The sequence below is a fragment of the Anguilla rostrata genome, chromosome 9 (assembly GCF_018555375.3).
Source record: "Anguilla rostrata isolate EN2019 chromosome 9, ASM1855537v3, whole genome shotgun sequence".
Taxonomy (NCBI): domain Eukaryota; kingdom Metazoa; phylum Chordata; class Actinopteri; order Anguilliformes; family Anguillidae; genus Anguilla; species Anguilla rostrata.
The window spans coordinates 48,729,924-48,748,155 of record NC_057941.1 but is presented as its reverse complement, the minus strand read 5'-3'; the positions used below and the strand labels follow the sequence as shown (position 1 = coordinate 48,748,155).

Here is an 18,232-nt window from a genome sequence, read left to right as displayed (position 1 = left end):
AATGTATTAAGGAACCACTATGTTTTGGCATAATTTGTATTGTGAGAAATAAAATTAGTGATGGTAAGGACTGTGGCGGAAATTCTCTAGATCTCCAAGTTCAATGAGAAGAGTCAAATAGACTTTCACACAATATCCAGTTCAAACATTTATTTGGCCAAATAGGAGAGTTCACACAGAGAAAAAAACAGTTTCTGCATGAAGGCTCTCTGAACACTAGAGAGCCTTCTCTTTTATAAGCTTACACTTCATAGGCATGGATGACCAGCATAATTCTACCTGTATAGTGTCTGTGGGCACAGTGCAAGTAGGTTTTTAGCCAAACTAAAAGTGCTAATACTTCACCAACCAGCAGGATCGATACTGGCTTTGAAAGTACCGAGAAAGCCTCCAATGTCAGAGGCATCCTTGGGCTTTATACAAGCCTGCTGGTTTTCAAAGGCTGCAGTCATGACTTCCCTGTGACAAAACCGAGAAGGCAATGTTAGATGCTGGGTAACAGTACAGCACGCTAATTCGCTTTGAGCTTGAAATTCAGCCTTGAACTACTGTTGTGTTTCAGCGAGCAAAGAAGAGTCCAAATGAAAAAGAGCAGGGGGTCTTTGAGTCATTTCAGTCGGCCAGTATTCGCGAGGAACGTCGTCGCGTTAACGAAAGGGGGATCAGGAAGAAGGGGAGCGAGCAAATGAGCACGAAAAGAAAGAGATAGCGATTGAAACAGACGGCTGGTGCTGGCTAGGTTCACTTGCGTCTGAGAGTTGAGGAGGTGGCGCCCTCTAGAGGGAGAGAGGGGTCGAGAGCGCCGCGCTCTTTGCGACCTCTCCCTTTGCTTTAATTAAGAGACTGGTTCGAGCGAAACGCAGACGAAGCGTCGGTTAAACAAAAAGCGGGCACGCCGGTGGGCTCATTACGGGCATTCTCCGCCCCTGTAGACACCTCGGCCCGTCAGGTTTTGGGTGGGGGGGGCGGGCGGGGGGCGCGATGGCAGACTCGGCTCCTGTCAAGGGCACTCATTTGCTTTTACATTTTTAATCAGCTCATTGATCCGTCGATCGATGATGAGTCTCAGCATATACAGTGCCGTTGCTCCATTTGCATTCATACTGTCACGTTCACGGGCATTCAGGTTAAGTAGCTTGCCCAAGGGTACAACGGCGGTGCCCATCGAACCAAACCACCTTGAAGAAGTTCCCTGACCGTCCCGCTACATGACCAGTGCCTTGCACAAGTCCGTCAGTGTTTCTTCTCAGTCCTCCATTGTTTGCTTTCCAATTTTTTTTCTTTTTTTTTCTTCCAAATGTGCAAATAGCTTCCGCGGGACATCTGGGAAAGTTGCGCGCGGACGCAGCGCACTGCTGTGCATGCTGGTATAGCAGGTCCTCCCAATTACCAGACAATCCGTCAGGGGAATTCCGTGTAGACAGCTCCAAAGGCGGACCGCACCTGTGAAACAGGTGTTTGATACATTTCTTCACAAACAGCTGTCACTGTCTGAACCCTCTCCACATTGCCAAACAGATTTTTTTCTCTCTCTGTGCATTATGGGAACACCTTGCCTGGCTGTGTTAGGGAAACAATGTTTCTTCATCTGCTCATGGACTACAGATGTGAATGAGGTTTTTAACGAAATCCAGCATTTATTTTCGTACTTTTTCCCCTCTGCATTCTGAAATAAATTAAAAGTAATAAAATAAACATACAAGTGTGTAACCATGTAGAAATAAATGAATACAGCCTTGGGTTCGATTAAGAATCAAGTTTAGGACTGGAAAAAAAACATAGGTTGACAAGTTTGTTTCATGGTCACTTAAATTATAACTGCAATTGAAGAGAAGAAAAATGGACACTTGACTTGAAATGAGAGGGCAAGTTAAGGACAAATATTCACTGAATCCAAGCCAACATCTTTTAAAATCCCCATAATAACACTCTTTTCTTTGCTTCTGCTTCCCACAGGAAGGAAAATTTAAGGGAAAATTATTTTTATTCTGTTCTGATTTATTTTTATTATTATTATTTTTTTTTCTCCATTTTCCGTCTTTCTGAGTCTAGCAGCAGGTCTGCCATTGACCCGGTCCCGCTGACAGAATATAAAAGGTTTCTGAGAACCCCTTGAAATCACGGTGAAGGTTGCAACATTTATCTTTTCAGATTTTCTACTCAAATCTTGCCTGACCGTGTTAAATGACTTTCATGAACATTCACATTCAAGAGGGGGGGGAGGGAAAGGTGAAAGATTTTTGAAAAAAATAAAATAAAATAATTTTCAAGCATACGATTAGATTTAATGGCACACAGTTTTCCCTCTGCTGTGGCTTTGTCGAGGAGGCCGCCTGTAGGGGGCGCTGGCCGAAGTCATGCCGCTTTCACTCTTAATGACCCAGAGAAGAAGCCGACGCTGATTTTCCACCCGCCGGAAACCTGCTTGGCCCATTATACGGCGTGAGGGTGCCCGTGGCGTTAAAATGGAGGAGGCGGGGCACAGCTGCATTAGCGGTTAGCAGAGGGTCTCGCTGGGTAACTGGCAGTGATGTCATCTCGGTGCTGTCCTCGGCTGACAGTGAGGAAGGCCTTCGGGCTGAAGCTTTGTATGGCCTTGGCGATTAAAACCGCATCGACACTGTGTTGAGTTACATTACTAGCGTTAATGCCTCCTAGTTTGACTTGACATTACTCTCTGACCTGGCCTATGCTTACTGTGTGAACTGGACTTAATGTGTTCATGGCTATGGATAACTGCTACATAATGAGTATTCTACCTTATCTGTACGGTTTTTTTTAGTTGGTTGGCTGTACATGGTAACTAGTACAAATGTGCAGTTTATATAAGGATATCTGCTGAGAAAAACGATCATTTGACGATGATGTAATCGCTCTTTCGTTCTGGGTGCTTTGTTGCCCAGCGATCCGTAGGGTTCTGGAGCCGGGGGGGGGGGGGGGGGGGGGGGTTCTGTCCACGGCAGCCCCCGAAGAGATACAAAATTCAAAGAGCATCTAATCTCTACCTTGCAGCTTGTTACACCTGAAAGAACAGAGGGAGGGAGGGAGGGAGGGAGGGGAAGAAGAAGAACAGGAGAGCACTGTGTAATATTAATGAATTTATTTTTCATTCAGACAGTTTTAAATTCCGTCTGAGCGGTAACTGGCGGTCTTGTAGCTGACCAAAGCTGAGAGAGCGGCTTTGAACATCACTCCAGATCAGCAGTGATTATGAGCCTGGTGAAAACCCTGAGAGAGAGAGAGAGGGAGAGAGAGAGGGAGAGAGAGCAGGAGAGAGGGAGAGGGAGAGGGAGAGGGAGAGAGAGAGAGAGGGCGAATGAGAAAGAGAGGAGAGGGAGAGAGAGAGAGAGAGAGAGGGAGGGAGAGAGAGAGAGAGAGGGAGAGGGGAGGGAGGGAGGGAGGGAGAGAGAGAGAGGGAGAGGTAGGGAGAGAGAGAGGGAGAGGGAGAGAGAGGGAGCTACGGGAAGCACTTCCTGTTTCAGGGCCGTCTTTTATGCTGAGTGAGGTGCTTCACCGCGGCAGCAGAGAATAGTTGTTTACCTGCAGATATGCAGCACATACAAATAAAGATTTGTACTGTCAATACGTAATTACTTACATACCTGCATATACACACACACACACATGCATGCATGCCACCAGAAATCTTCTGGGGGGCAGAAAATGAACTGCTAAAATCGGCTATTTAAAAATACTTCAGTGAATAGTCTTTAGTTTATTCACTGACGATGTAAAACAAGTCGATTTTCTTTGTTGCGACAATAGCTTGTTGTATTATTTCCGTGGCTATTAAGTGTGGTTCTCTTAATTTCCTGGGAGTACAGCCAACCCAAACCTGCCTGAAGCCAAGGCTGCGTACCTGTGCCTGAGGCCCCTGAAAAGACTCCAAAAGAACAAGGTCATGGTGTCTCCAGTCAAGGTCAGAGCTGTTCACAGAGAATGTGAGGAAAAGTACAGTGTATTAGCTTGTGACAGAGGGGTCAAGGCCTTTTTCCTTCTCAAAGCTTTTGGCCTTCTCTTTTCCTTTGAGCCGACAGGTGGCATTTAGCCCGGAGGGGTGCACGACAAAGCGAGATTGTGGGGTTTGCAAGCTAATTTAAGCTTTGACCCTTGGGTTTCTCACGTTATGAAGCTGGCTCGCTTTCAGTCAGGGTGTATCGCCATGGTAACGTATGCTGCACGGTTAACCTGGTCCAGGTTCAGGTTATGTTCAGGCTGACGGATTGAAACGTGTAAAAGCACCGCCCTTTGACCAATCAGCTCCTTCGGAAAAGGTGTCTCCATTCCTGGAGGATCCTGTAGGGCTTGGGTTAGCGTTGGGGATTTTGAGGTGGTCTCTTTGCAGGGCGAGATTATTTACAGACCAATAGAATCTGCTGGCTTTCCCCTAAGGTTATATGACATATACGAGATATAGATTTTCAAGGGAGGGAATACAGTACATGTGCAAGCTATTTGAACCCTGAACATCCATATCCACGTATCCCTGTATTATACAACAGTAATAGGCCTGAGTCCCATAATTCCTGAGCCGTCAGAACACACTCAGGTTTCCTTTTTTGGGAGTCACTGTAAAATTGACCTCTTTCTTTTATGAAATATTTGCGCTTACTCTATTTACATACTGCAGTTTCCTGCTCAGGCAGAGTAGTCAGAATTCTGGCCAGAGAAACAAAACTCAGGTCTTCATTGTTTATTAATTAATTTATTTATAATAAAAATGTGTCTATTGTTTGAAGTAGGGTCAATGGTTGCGTAGCAGGGAGCTGCAGTTTAGCCCCCTTAGCGCTCGCTCCTCTCTGGAAGCTTCTTCAGGGTTTGGCTCTTTCCAGCCCCTCCTCGTGCCGCGGCTGCAGCCTTGCTGCTCGGGCGTCGGGGGAAAGAGCGAGTCGGGTTATTGATCCGAGCCCGTCAAACAATGAGCTGAGACTTCATCTCTCTCTCTCTCTCTGAGCAGCCTTCCAACCTGTCAGCCCCCCGCCCCCGGCCAAAATGAACCGCAGGCTGACGTACAGAGAGACAAACGCCTCTCCATCCGAGAACTCCTAGGCATTTATAATTTTCTACCCTCCCCCCTGCCAACCCCCCCCCCAAAAAAAGTCAGTAAGTTACGGGAAACGATTGCGGTGATATCGACAAAACAGACTTAGCTGAGAACTTTCTCACCTTTCGGTGTCTTTATCTATTCTGCTGCTTTCTCTCTTTTTTTCTTCTGTTTCCTTCTTTTTCTTCTTCTTCTTCTTTTTTTAAAACTTTGACTTCAGCTCTCACCTCTAAATCTGCGAGCCGCGGCGTGAATCCGTTATCTCTGCCTCCGCCCCCCGCCCCCCCGCCCCCCGCCAGCTGGGGGCGTTCATTGTTGCTTCTTCATTCAGAACGCGGCGAGCGGTAATAATCTGAGATTCACGTACGCCGGAGAGGAGGGGTTAAAAGGGTGAAGAGACGCAAAGTTAGCCTCTCGTTTGAGTCTTTGACTTAATTTACGGAGTCGGGCCTGTCGGACGCTTTGTGTGATATATCCCCCTTTTCATACCCGATCTGTACGCCACCTTTGCCGTTCCCACGGAAACGATACCGGCGTCTCCCGCCGACGTAACTCGCGTTCGCCGCGGAGCGAGGTTTTCCAGCGGAAGTTTAGGGATCCCATTGTTCCAATACGCTGCGTAATTCTGTTTCGCTAAATTTGGAGCCTTGAAGTGCTTTTAATCGGTGGCTAAGAAAAGTTAGCTGCCGCTAAGTGGTGTTTTCTGGGGGGTTTATCAGGTAAGGGAAAATGGGGAGACAGAAGGTTGTACACAATGTGTACACGACATTAAAAAAAAACACGGTGCGTAGTGTTCAGGGACTTAATCAGAATTCAGGTGAAGGGAAAATGAATAGATCAAGATGTAGATAATTCGTATTGCTCTGACCCAACAAACAGAACAGGCCACGGAAAAGAAAATGGCGCCCTTGCAGTCCCAGGTGAGCAAGAGAGGTAATCCCAGGATAATAAAAAGGCACTGAGACGTTTATTGCGTCTAATGAAGGATTAATAAACTGTTTAATAATAACAGTGGTAGTAGTAGTAGCATCATTTATATGGAATTTTAATAAACATTTTTCAAGCCAATGTTAATCTACCGCTGGCTGTACCTATTAAATTATTCCTTTTTTTACGTTTAAATTTTAATAGGTGTTTAATAATTAACTTTTCTTTTTAAAGTTTAAGATCTATCTAATGGCCTTGTCGGTCATTCTGCTCATGAACAGGGAGGTGACGGTACCAGGGAATCGGAGCATGTTCCATTTTGTTCCTCAACTGATGATGTTCTGTTCTAGATCAGTTAAGCTAATGTAGATGCAGACCTGGGTCAAATACGTATTTGTTTTGGATTCAAATACTTTTCTGCGCTTTACTGATCTTGTCTGGTGTATTGGAACCAATGAAATACTCTCAAAATTGGCGGGCTCAATTATACCAGGCAAGATCAACAGAGCACAGAAACGTATTTGAATCCGAAACAAATACGCATTTGACCCAGATCTGGTTAGATGAATGCTCAATGTAGCCAGCATCTATGAGGTGCCTAAGCATCGATGCACGGTGCACATTGGGCCTCATCCAAAAACGAATCCCACAATCCCCTTCTTTACGCAGCGGAACCTCAGAGATATGACGTGGTTAGCAGAAGCTTTTATCCAGAGCTGCTTACACAGAGGACGTTTTAAGATACAGCCCGTTCATACATCTGGATAATTTACTGAAGCACTTCAGGTCGATTACCGTGCTCAGGGGTAATGCAGTGCTCTAGCTGGCTACTGAACCTATAGCTTTTAAGTTATGCGCACACTTCTATAACTATTATACTACAGCCTACCCACACCCCCCCCCCCCCCCCCCACCTCCACACAGACCCTCAACTTGTGGACAGACGCATGCAGTTTTGGTTCATGAAGGTCTAATTTTGTATAGTTTTGTATTATTGCTGATGTAAACAAGGCCTGCAAAAAGTCACACTTCTCACTGATCAAAAACACTAAAATACTGTCAGAATTCTACAAGGGGCATATCTTTGTACTCTTGCTGAAGAACACAATGAGAGAAAATGTTTGATTTCACATTTCACAAAAGAGGCCAAAAATAGCAAGTGACTGAGAAGGAAATGTATCATTCAGTAAGCTCTTGTCGAACAAACATAACGAGTGTTCCAATTAGATCACTTACTTGATTATTAGGTAATTTAAAATACCTTTTTTAGCCTGAAAAATGGGAGAAGCCTATTAAACGTTTGTAAAAAAAAAAATAAATAAATAAAAAAAATTTTTAAAAAGCCCAAGTCAGTAAAGGCTTCAAGGTCTTCAAAGTTATGTATTTGGCCTCCACCTTTAACGGTTCGAACAATTCAAGGATCTGAACTTTATTGTTTTTAGTAGTTGTTGACAGGGACGGTACTGAAATTAGTTGTCCTTGTGCCGTCGAATTGCAGGCAACGAGTTCGGTCACCCGGAGTGGCTGGACTTCCCCCGGAAAGGGAACAAGGAGAGTTACCTGTACGCCCGGCGGCAGTACAACCTGGTGGACGCGGAGCACCTGCGCTACAGGCAGCTGTACGCCTTCGACCGCGACATGAACCGCACCGAGGACAAGTACGGCTGGCTCTCCTCCGCTCCTGTAAGTCCAAAACGAGCACGTGCGTGTATGTGTGCGCAGTACGTGTGCACTGACGCGTGTGGATGTGCGCGCACACACACGCAAGCATGCAGAGACAAACACATGGACACAAGCTTGAGTTTGTATGTACACACAATCACATGCACAACATGCATGCACACAGGCTTGCTATCGTGTTGGACTCATTTGTGCTTTTGTGTCTGGTTGCAGACTGGGTGAATGTGTGCAGGTTCAGTGTGAATTGGTGATAATGCACTGTGGATCTAAGTTGAGACTTCATTACCAAGAATCCCTGTGGAACTACCCAGAACAGTCTTCTTGCTGCTTTCCATAGGCCTATTTCACAAGATGGCGACTAAAACCGGATGTAGGGATACTTTGTTTCCGGTTACCGTTGCTACGGACGCAAGTCCATTTCTGACAGCGAAAAATTGAGCCTAAACAGCGACGTGTGTTCTCAGTCCCTGATAGCTCTGCCAACGTTCACTGTCCGATGTTATCCGCATTGTCGAAGCATTGCCAGTGAACGTTAAGCGATCTAAACTGGACAAGGGCTATAAATTCTTTTTTGAGAAGTTTATATTCGGTTATGAAGGTAAGTATAACGTTAGCTCTGGTTCACCAGAAAGCTAAATAGCTAGCTTGCTAACCACATCAAGTTAGCCGATTAAAGAGATGTTTCACTTCGACATAACAAATTCTTTTCTGGAGGCGACTCCATTGTGTTTTCGTAGCGTGAAGCAACATCTGCTGTCCGTTAACAGCGTCTCTGTTCCTCTCGGTTGTCCCGAAAATGAATGAATAGGGAGCCTGACAACTGTGAGGAAAAGCGATTCTGTTAACATTGACGGTCAACAGGGGAGGCAAATGCTATGTAAGTACAATGTTAGGCTCCACAAAATTACTTATGTTATTATACCGAAGTGAAATATCTCTGAATTAAGTTTTGTACTACCGTTACTATTTTGTGACATGTTGTTTGTGCTGTACTTGTTCTAATAAAGATTTATATTGCTTGTCAGATCGCCTGTGTAATGGTGTTCAGTTCACTACCGAGCTGTTTGTTTTCATCGCTGATAAAAACTACCCACACATTTTTAAATCAGCTGATATGTCTTAAGTAGGCTTGCGCGATGTCCGTCAATACATTTTGTAATTACAATTAACAACTAAAATAAACGTGCATCTGCAGTTTCAACATTGAATATCCAAATATGTGCTTGCTAACAAGCTAGCTGGCTAAAACGTAATTTGCTAATCATAACATAACATATAGCTCGCTAACTGATTTTATGACATTCCAAGTTCCAGCGCACACCAAACTACGGAGGAAGAGGTCTGCATGCTATTTCGCCGAGGCTCTCAACCAGGCGAACGTTTCCCTGCTCCTGTTTACAACCTGAGACACTTCTCCAAACCGCGCAAAGAGTACAGATGAGCTGCTTAAACTCTGAATAACTCGCGATGTCGGTGTTTGAGGTGCTTGGCTAAGTTAGCTAGCTAGATGCGTTTCCTCATTCAGTTTGAAATGAGCAATGACAGTGTTTCCAAACGCGTTTTTGACAATGTTGTCTTGATTATATAACCAAGGGCAAAGTATTCATACACATGAATTATTATTTTTTTGTTTCTCAAAGAGTGGTAGGGCCTATGTTTGGTGGAACTGTCATGGCAGGCGCACTGCCGCTAGCCATCTTTACCTGTTATGAATTGTTTTCGTGTTTTTAGCCGTTCTCAAGCAGGCCAACTCAGACTAGAGTGCGGTACGAAAATGGAAAAAAACTAGAACTGTTACAATCACTAGGCCTGTTTGATTTTGATTTGTACTTTGTACTCTTTGCGCGGTTTAGATAATTGCCTCAGGTTGTAAACAGGAGCAGGGAAACGTTCGCCTGGTTGAGAGCCTCGGCGAAATAGCGTGCAGACCTCTTCCTCCGTAGTTTGGTGTGCGCTGGAGCTTGCCATTGAGCCATAACACGGTATTCTGTCGCATGCTGCAGCAAGGGTTTCTATGAAACTCTCGCTGGTTAAGAGATTATTTTCTATTTCTCTAGCTCTTTGGGCCATTCCCTGTGAAATTTGGTGCCCCTACTTGAAAGGTCCTAATACCAAGAAAATAAGGACCCCTTAATGAAGTCCGAATTATTGCCTCATTCAAATTTTAATTATTTAACGTTTTTGTTTGCTTATCCTTGATTGTACTGTCAAATTTTACTGATGCTAATGTTAAACTTGTTTTTCTCACTCAGTAGCCCATGAAGAAAAAAAAAGAAATTATTCAAAAAGTAAAAACGGCTGTCTTGTGATATGCCTGATTATAAACCGAGTTATATATATATTCGGAATTGTAATTTATATATTCAGAATTGAAGTTATATATTCGGAAATTGAATTTATATATTCGGGAATTGTACTTCTATATCCAGAATTGAATTTATATATTCAGAAATTGAATTTATATATTCAGAATTGTACTTATATATTCGCGAATTTAATTTATATGGGTGGTTCTTAGACTACAAGCACTTTCATGTCCTTTGGTCATATTTTCAAAAATACATATAATTTTGTACAATTCCCTCTCTCTTTGTTAAATTAACAATAAAACCATCTTAGAAACTTTTTACCATGTGTCCATTATGATTTTTTCTTACTTTTCAACAGCCTTATAGGCTTCAATATCACTGTTTTGCCCTTGTCCCACACCCAGACTTTTAAAATTAAACAATGAAAATAAAGTGTAAAAATGTGTGGGTAGTTTTTATCAGCGATGAAAACAAACAGCTCGGTAGTGAACTGAACACCATTACACAGGCGATCTGACAAGCAATATAAATCTTTATTAGAACAACTACAGCACAAACAACATGTCACAAAATAGTAACAGTAGTATAAAACTTAGTTCAGAGATATTTCACTTCGGTATAATAACATAATACCTAACACATTGTACTTAGATAGCATTTGCCTCCCCTGCTGACCGTCAACATTAACAGAATCGCTTTTCCTCACAGTTGTCAGGCTCCCTATTCATTCATTTTCGGGACAACCGAGAGGAACAGAGACGCTGTTAACGGACAGCAGATGTTGCTTCACGCTACGAAAACACAATGGAGTCGCCTCCAGAAAAGAATTTATGTTATGTCGAAGTGCAACATCTCTTTAATCGGCTAACTTGATGTGGTTAGCAAGCTAGCTATTTAGCTTTCTTGTGAACCAGAGCTAACGTTATACTTACCTTCATAACCGAATATAAACTTCTCAAAAAAGAATTTATAGCCCTTGTCCAGTTTTGACCGCTTAACGTTCACTGACAATGCTTCGACAATGCGGATAACATCAGACAGTGAACTTTGGCAGAGCTATCAGGGACTGTGAGAACACACGTCGCTGTTTAGGCTCAATTTTTCGCTGTCAAAAATGGACTTGCGTCCATAGCAACGGTAACCGGAAACAAAGTATCCCTACATCCGGTTTTGGTCGCCATCTTGTGAAATAGGCCTATTGTTCCTGAACACCATGTAGAGGAAACACAAACAAGTGTTACTTTACTGTTTACTGAGTAGAGCCCAGAGACCACTGGAAAGAACAAAATATTAAACGTGGGCATGAATACCCCCCTCCCCCACACACACACCTTCCTGCTCCATTTGGGGCCCAAAGTCCCCCCCGTGACGGATGTCGGTGTGAAGATAAAAGCTGCCTTTCATGTTCCCGCCGTGGGGTTCGAGATGGGACGCCACGCTCCCTGACCGCGTCGATGTCACGCCGGACGAGCCGGTCGGCTTTGTCCTCTCTCTCCAGCCGACGAGCGCGCTGACATCGAACGAATCTCTCGCAGCGGCCGAAATGCCCAAACGGATCAGCGGCGCGTTTTGACACCTGCGCAGCTGGAAGCGGGTAACAATGCCGTGATTGTTTTGGAAATTTTGCCTCGTTGAATTTGGCACAGATGCAGTTTTTTTTTTGTTTTTGTTTTGTTTTCTTTTGTTGTTTGGCACCATTTTCTCTCACCTGTGAGATACGCTCTGCACCAGCCTCTGTGAACTACAAGATAATCCACGGCGATCCGTTTGCCCTTTAAGGCGTGAGGTCACAAATTAGCAATTAGAATGTTATTAGCAGAACATTCTGATGCTGATGTCACAATCACCACTGATAATTGAAAGCCACGGAGAACACTGACTTGGAATCTTGAAAAAAAAAAAAAACATTCAGAAAAGACCTGCTCTTCAAAGGGTTAATGGGAATGGAAATGAGCCGATTTTGCCGCCCTCTCGGGGTGGGGCCCGTAGGGCAGGGAGCGATCCTCTGTTTTCTTACAGTAATTGGAAAAGGCGAATGCAAAGAAAGAACAAGTCCCCCTGAAACGATCGACTAGGCGTTCCCTCAGATTAGACCTCCCTCACCCTGCCGCCTCTCCCAGTGACCTTGGTTCCGACTCGGCCCCTGATGCATTGTGGGTAAAATGTGGGGGGAAGGTTGAGTGGTTGCCAGTGGTTGGAACAGCACATTTAGACCTGTGCTCAGCAGTCAATCGTTAGCCCCCCTCCCCAGCCCCCCCCTCCCCAAACATCTCCCTTCGCCCCCCACACACACACACATCTCCCTCCACCTCCCTGCCATCCCCCCACCCCCACACACATACACCAACATCTCCCTCCACCACCCCCCCCCCCCCCACACACACACATCTCCCTCCACCACCCCCCCGCCCCCCCCACACACACATCTCCCTCCACCACCCACCGCCCCCTCCCCACACACATACACACACATCTCCCTCCACTCCCTCCCTCCCCACACAAACTCACACACACACACATCTCCCTCTGCCCCACACACATCTCCCTCCCCACCCCTCACCCACCCCTCCCCACACACACACTCACTCACACACATACACCAACATCTCCCTCCACCACCCCCCCCCCCCACACACACATCTTCCTCCACCACCCCCCGCCCCCCCCACACACAAGCATCTCCCTCCACCACCCCCCCCCCCCCCACACACACACATCTTCCTCCACCACCCCCCTCCCCACACACATACACAGACATCTCCCTCCACCACCCCCCCGCCCCCCCACACACACACATCTTCCTCCACCACCCCCCCGCCCCCCCACACACACACTCTCCCTCCACCACCCACCGCCCCCTCCCCACACACATACACACACATCTCCCTCCACTCCCTCCCCTCCCCACACAAACTCACACACACACACATCTCCCTCTGCCCCCCCCCACACACATCTCCCTCCACCACCCCCCCACCCCCCACCCTCCCCACACACACATCTCCCTCCACTGCCCCCTCCTCACACACACACACACATCTCCCTCCACTCCACCCTCCCCACACACACACACCTCTCTCCACTGCCCCCTCCCCACACACACACACACCTCCACTTGCAGCTCGGTCCACATCCCATTTTCACCTGCGCGCGCACAGCTGAGCGAGCGAGGCTGGCGAGGGTTCTCCCCGGGGGGGGCGGCGGACGTGTTCTCTCCGCTCTCTCAGGACCCGGCCAGGCTGAGCTTTAGTTAATGGATCACGGGCCCGGCTCCACTCTCCCGGCAGCCTCAGCCACTAAAGCGTCCGCTGTTCCCCCGGCTCCCTCTGCACTGGCTCTATTAATCTCTGCGCTCTCCTGCATTGTCAATGAGCGTGGAGGGTGGAGGGTGGGGGTTCGGGGGGGTTTGGGGAGGGGGCGTTGGGAATATGGACGTCTGGATCGGATCGTGTCTCTCTCTTTCTCTGTCTTTCACAGAGGGGCGGTGCCTAATGAGGTTCTCGCAAGTGGGGGTCTCACAAACGTACCGGGTTTCCATGGGGATCTCGCAGGAGAGCTCGGACTAATTTGTCTCGTGTAATTGGTCCCCGTGTGCGCAGACACACACACGCGAGTGTACGCTGACACAAACAACAACACACTAAGACCCACACAGCTACATTTTCACATAAGTACCTCTAAAACATCGATATACAGTATAACCCCACTCTCATCCTGTAGAAGAGATCTGTCAGCATGTGTTAAGACTCACAACCAGATGTGCACACACACACACACACACACACACACACACAGAGGCTTAAATTCAGTCCACCTGACATTGCCTTTAACTCTTATTTACAAATAATTACAAGCAATTGCTTTTAATTTTGAGAAAAAAAACATTGTTAGGGAAAAAACATTGATTGAAACCAGGCATGGGTAATACACACTGGGAATTCACGGGTAGGCTAAAGAAGAGTATGTTGTGACAACACCTACCTTGAATAGCCGTGGGATTTGTATCCATCCTTTGGTCTCCAGTGCCCTCATGCCAACCACTGCGGTGTCTGTAATAAAAACCAATCCCAGCAGGCATCGTGTAGAGGCGAAAACAGGATGGGGTGGGCGTGTCCTAAAAGTGCTGCGTGTCGAGTGGGCCGCTCACTGTGCAGGGAGAGCTGCAGAAGAGCGGGGGGTGCTAGCGTGCTCTAATCCAGAATAGGCAGGAACAGGGGCCTCCAGCGTTCTCAATCTAGCATAGGCAGGAACAGGGGGCAACAGTGTGCTCTAATCCAATGTGGGCAGGACCAGGGGGGGCTAACATGCTCAAATCCAGTGTGTGCAGGACCAGGGTTGGTCCCACAGAGGTCCCACCACTGTGAGGTAAACGGGACATTTCGGCTTATTTCTAATTTTCTGCACGCCCCCAAAGACCGCGCGGGATGGTAATCCCCTGTCACCCTAGAGCCCCACTGAAGCATCCAGAATTACCGCCGAGCTTCAAGGCCGAATAGCGTCTGCGGCGGGAATACTGACTCGCTGCCTCTGTGGCCTTTTTCCCCTTTTTCGTTTTCTCACCTTTTGTCCCTCTCACCTCGGAGAATCATCTGCGGAATATTCCGGAGAGATGGCGGGATGGCGGGATAAAAGGGAGTGGTGCTCATAATCTGATCCAATCACGGATTATCTGTCCGGCGGTTTCTTCGCTGGAGAAGGCGGAACAGTACATCTGGGCTGTTGAAAACTGCCGGTTTTGCTCCCTCCTGGAGCGGACATTTTGTGAATGTTACTGTACAGTCTCAGTCCCAAGTTTCTGGCAAATTCTCAGATTTCCTTAATTATTTTCAATTTCCTTTCCAGTTCAGTCAGTTAAGAAATTAATCAGAATTGGAAAAAAATCAAAAACTTTTTTTTCAGTTCAGAAATTACACAAGTTAAGACAGACTAATTCTAGTAATAATGAATGTTGATTTTTCAGTTGGAGCACTAAACAGATTGAAATGACAGTCATGTCGTTTTGTTTTTCCTTGCAGGGCATTGTTACCACTAAGCACGAGGGAGACAAAGTCATCGTCTTTGAGCGGGCCAGCTTGACCTTCATCTTCAACTTCCACCCGACCGAGAGCTACAGCAACTACAGGGTGGCAGTGGCGTCTCCTGGAAAGTATCCTTCCGCCTAGAGTTTGGAACTACTTTCTATCTGTATGTGCTGTGGCCTTGCTGCATCTAGTCGGATCGTCAGTAAGGAGTTTCGCCCCAAAGAATTTAGACCGGCTGCATTTTTCCAGTTATTTGCACTTTAGGATTTTCTTGTTTTTGGTTCTGGTCCTGGAGAGCCACAGGGTCTGCTGGTGTTTGTTTAAGCCTTAAAATCAGCAACCGGCTGAGATCAAGAAACCAGGTGACCCGAGTAAGCTGTGTAATCAGATTCATTGACCGATCAATCAATTTGCTGTGGCACTCAAGAGCTGAGTAACAATGAAATCTGCAGACCCTGTGGTTCTCCAGGACCAGGACTGAGGACCAATAGCTTAAGGTCAGCGGAACAGCAAAGACAACGCCGGACCTGATTTAATTCCTCAAAGTTCGGAAGGACTGGAAATAGGCCGTTGAGCTTGACTCCATTCTTCAACGTCAGACGGAACTCTGTTTTATTAAAAAGGGATTTCCATCTGCCCTTCAGGAATTACTCAAGTCAGGCTCAGACACAAGCGCAAGGTGTTTCTGCAGGCTCAGCTCGCTGATTGGACGACGTGCGGGAAAGGTGTACGAATGAAAACTGTGACCTCATTGACAGTCATTAGTAGTCTTTTTGTTTGGGTTCGAATGAGTCTACATTATGCTTAGATGCACAAAGTGTGATTTCATTATTTTTAAACGTCCATGTGTGCTGACATATGTGTGAGAGATTTCTTACACAACTTTGTCAGACTCTGTGAAATGCCTGAATTAATCAGGGCAGAGTACTGAGCTAGAAAGCCAATCTTGTAGAATTCCCAGAATATATTTTGCAATGCCAGATGTGTTTGCATATTATAGCAGTCAATCAGGGATGCGGTGTAACTTGGCTTAGAGGAAAATCCAAATTACACTTTCACAATTGATGTGAAATGTGCATCTTTCTAGATATGACTCCATCTGCGGTGCTCAGATAGTCATCCGTGTAACTCTAATGCTGATGGCATTGTCCTTGGCCTAATCCAACTCTGGCAACTACACTTTAACCGTTTGAAGAGTAGGTTTTTTGGAAGGCTTTTTTTTTCTTCTCAAAATTCAGTGTTCTGGAACTCCTTTGCTTTCATTTACCAGTAGTGATTGTGACATCAGCATTAGAATGTTCAGTTAAGAATATCCTAATCACATATTTGCGATCTTACACCTTAGAGGATTAAATCCATTTACGCACTGGCTTATCACACCCTCTCCTTTGCTGTGTCCAATGCCCTGTGACTTGAAAATGAAAACACAACTTTTTTTTTTAAGCGTCAACCCTCATAAATGCACCTCCCATGGAAACTAATTTCTCTGAAAAAAAAATTCAGTGTTTTTTTATTTTATTTTATTTTTTTAATTTGCAACAGATGACACAGCACTATCACGACAGGACCTGCCTGCAGATTCAAGATCTGTTTTGTTTTGTTCGTCTGCGCTTTAAGTGCACTTAATGGCGGGGGAAAGTGCAGTTAATAAACCGTGCTCTGTTTATATTGCCTCATTAAATCCCTCTGCACTTAGACACCCTGACCCAGAGCCTCATACTGAGTTTATCATTTAGCTTCCCTTGCGTTTTTTTGCAACGTACACATTTTACGGAGTTTTATTTGAGGCAAATTAGCTTATTTAAGCCCACCGCGGACCCCCCTGAACCGTAAACACCTGCTTGTAATCACTATGGCACGATTCCCAGGAGGGACACCGCTGTTTTAACCTTTGACCTCGCTCTTTTAACCTGCAGTGAAACTGAAATATACTGCCAATATATTGCAATAGAATGTATTATTAAGATCACGTATATTGCAGTTCTTCATATATGTGCAAATATACAACTTATTACCACTTTTTTTTACATTTGATGCAGTATATTCTTTGCAATATCTGTTTTTGTGAGATACATGTTTTCAGTGGACATTCAGTGAGCATTCAGTGTCTCATTTACAGTATGTTGCTGTATATTTAATTTCTGTCAGGGTTTCCTCAGTGAACCGTCGGCTGTGCGAGTGCACGGACGTGGAAAGAAAAGAAAAAGAAAAAAAAAGCTTTGTAAGTTCTGAGTTGGCTCCGAGCGAGAGACTTTTGCTGGGGAAAAATGTGAAATCTTCATCTGCATCTCCATCAAACGCACAGCGCTTCGCTGTAGCAGCTACTGCACAGACCTAGGAGGAGTGGGGGGTGTGTGGGGTGGGGGGTGGGGGGTGGGGGGGGCAGTGGTGTAATTTACTCCCTCCAGAGCGGTTTCGGTCGGGACAGACAGGCAGGAGCGCAGTAGTCTTAAAGGGCCGTCTCATACGCGAATGCCGGGGCCCTTCGCTTTGAACCACGGAGCCGCATTCGCAGTACCCACGAGAGCGCAGACAGGAACTTTCTTTCCTTTCTCTTTTTTTGTGTTTTTTTTTTTTTTTGGACAAGACAGATTGTTCACCGTGAGTTCTTCACAGCAGGGGGGTACGGGGAGGTTTTTTCGGGAGCGGTAGGAATGTGATTATGGAATGGAGCTCTGCACGGAATACCGAGGAACCCATTCACGTAACCAGGGCAACCGAGGGGCGGAGCAAGGGGGCAGATCACGCCCCTGAGAAGCTCAGTCCCAGAATATGGGACAACCAGCAAGGGAGGGATTGCTTTTTTCAATTTTTTTTTAGTTTTTATTTATTTTACTTATTTTATTTACTTTCTTATGGGGAGGGTTAGTCAAGGGGCAATAGTCAAGGACATGAGACTCTTGAATCCGCGGGGGAGAGAGAAAGCACACAACGCGAGCGGTTTGTTTTCATTTGTTTGTTTTGTTTGTTTTCTCGGTTCTGCCTGTTTGTTTGATCCCAGCCGGGGAGGAAATGAAAGGGGATCGAGGCGGAGCCGAAAAAAAAGTGCCTTTCCATTTACGGACGAGCGTTATGACTGTGGCCCGCGTGGGGAGGCCCTGCCGGTTTGGGGGGTGGGGGGAGGGGGGAGGAGCGGTTATAGTCCCTCCGTCTCGTCCCGATCGCGCTCCTGCGGCTGCGGCCTGCTATCGCGTGTTTTTTACCGCGAAAAGCGCTCCGCCATCACTCTCCCTCAGAGCTGATCGAGCTTC

At 46.1% G+C, this 18,232-nt stretch overlaps 1 protein-coding gene across 1 annotated transcript in view; it reads left to right on the top strand.

The window, feature by feature from the left end:
• The window catches only part of LOC135264030 (1,4-alpha-glucan-branching enzyme-like), a 151,559-nt gene that overhangs the window by 109,556 nt on the left and 23,771 nt on the right, over positions 1–18,232 (top strand). Inside the window, exons 13-14 of the mRNA XM_064352604.1 lie at positions 7,470–7,654; positions 14,976–15,106. Of these exons, the coding sequence (XP_064208674.1) occupies positions 7,470–7,654; positions 14,976–15,106 (316 nt within the window). The remainder of the gene's footprint in view (positions 1–7,469; positions 7,655–14,975; positions 15,107–18,232) is intronic.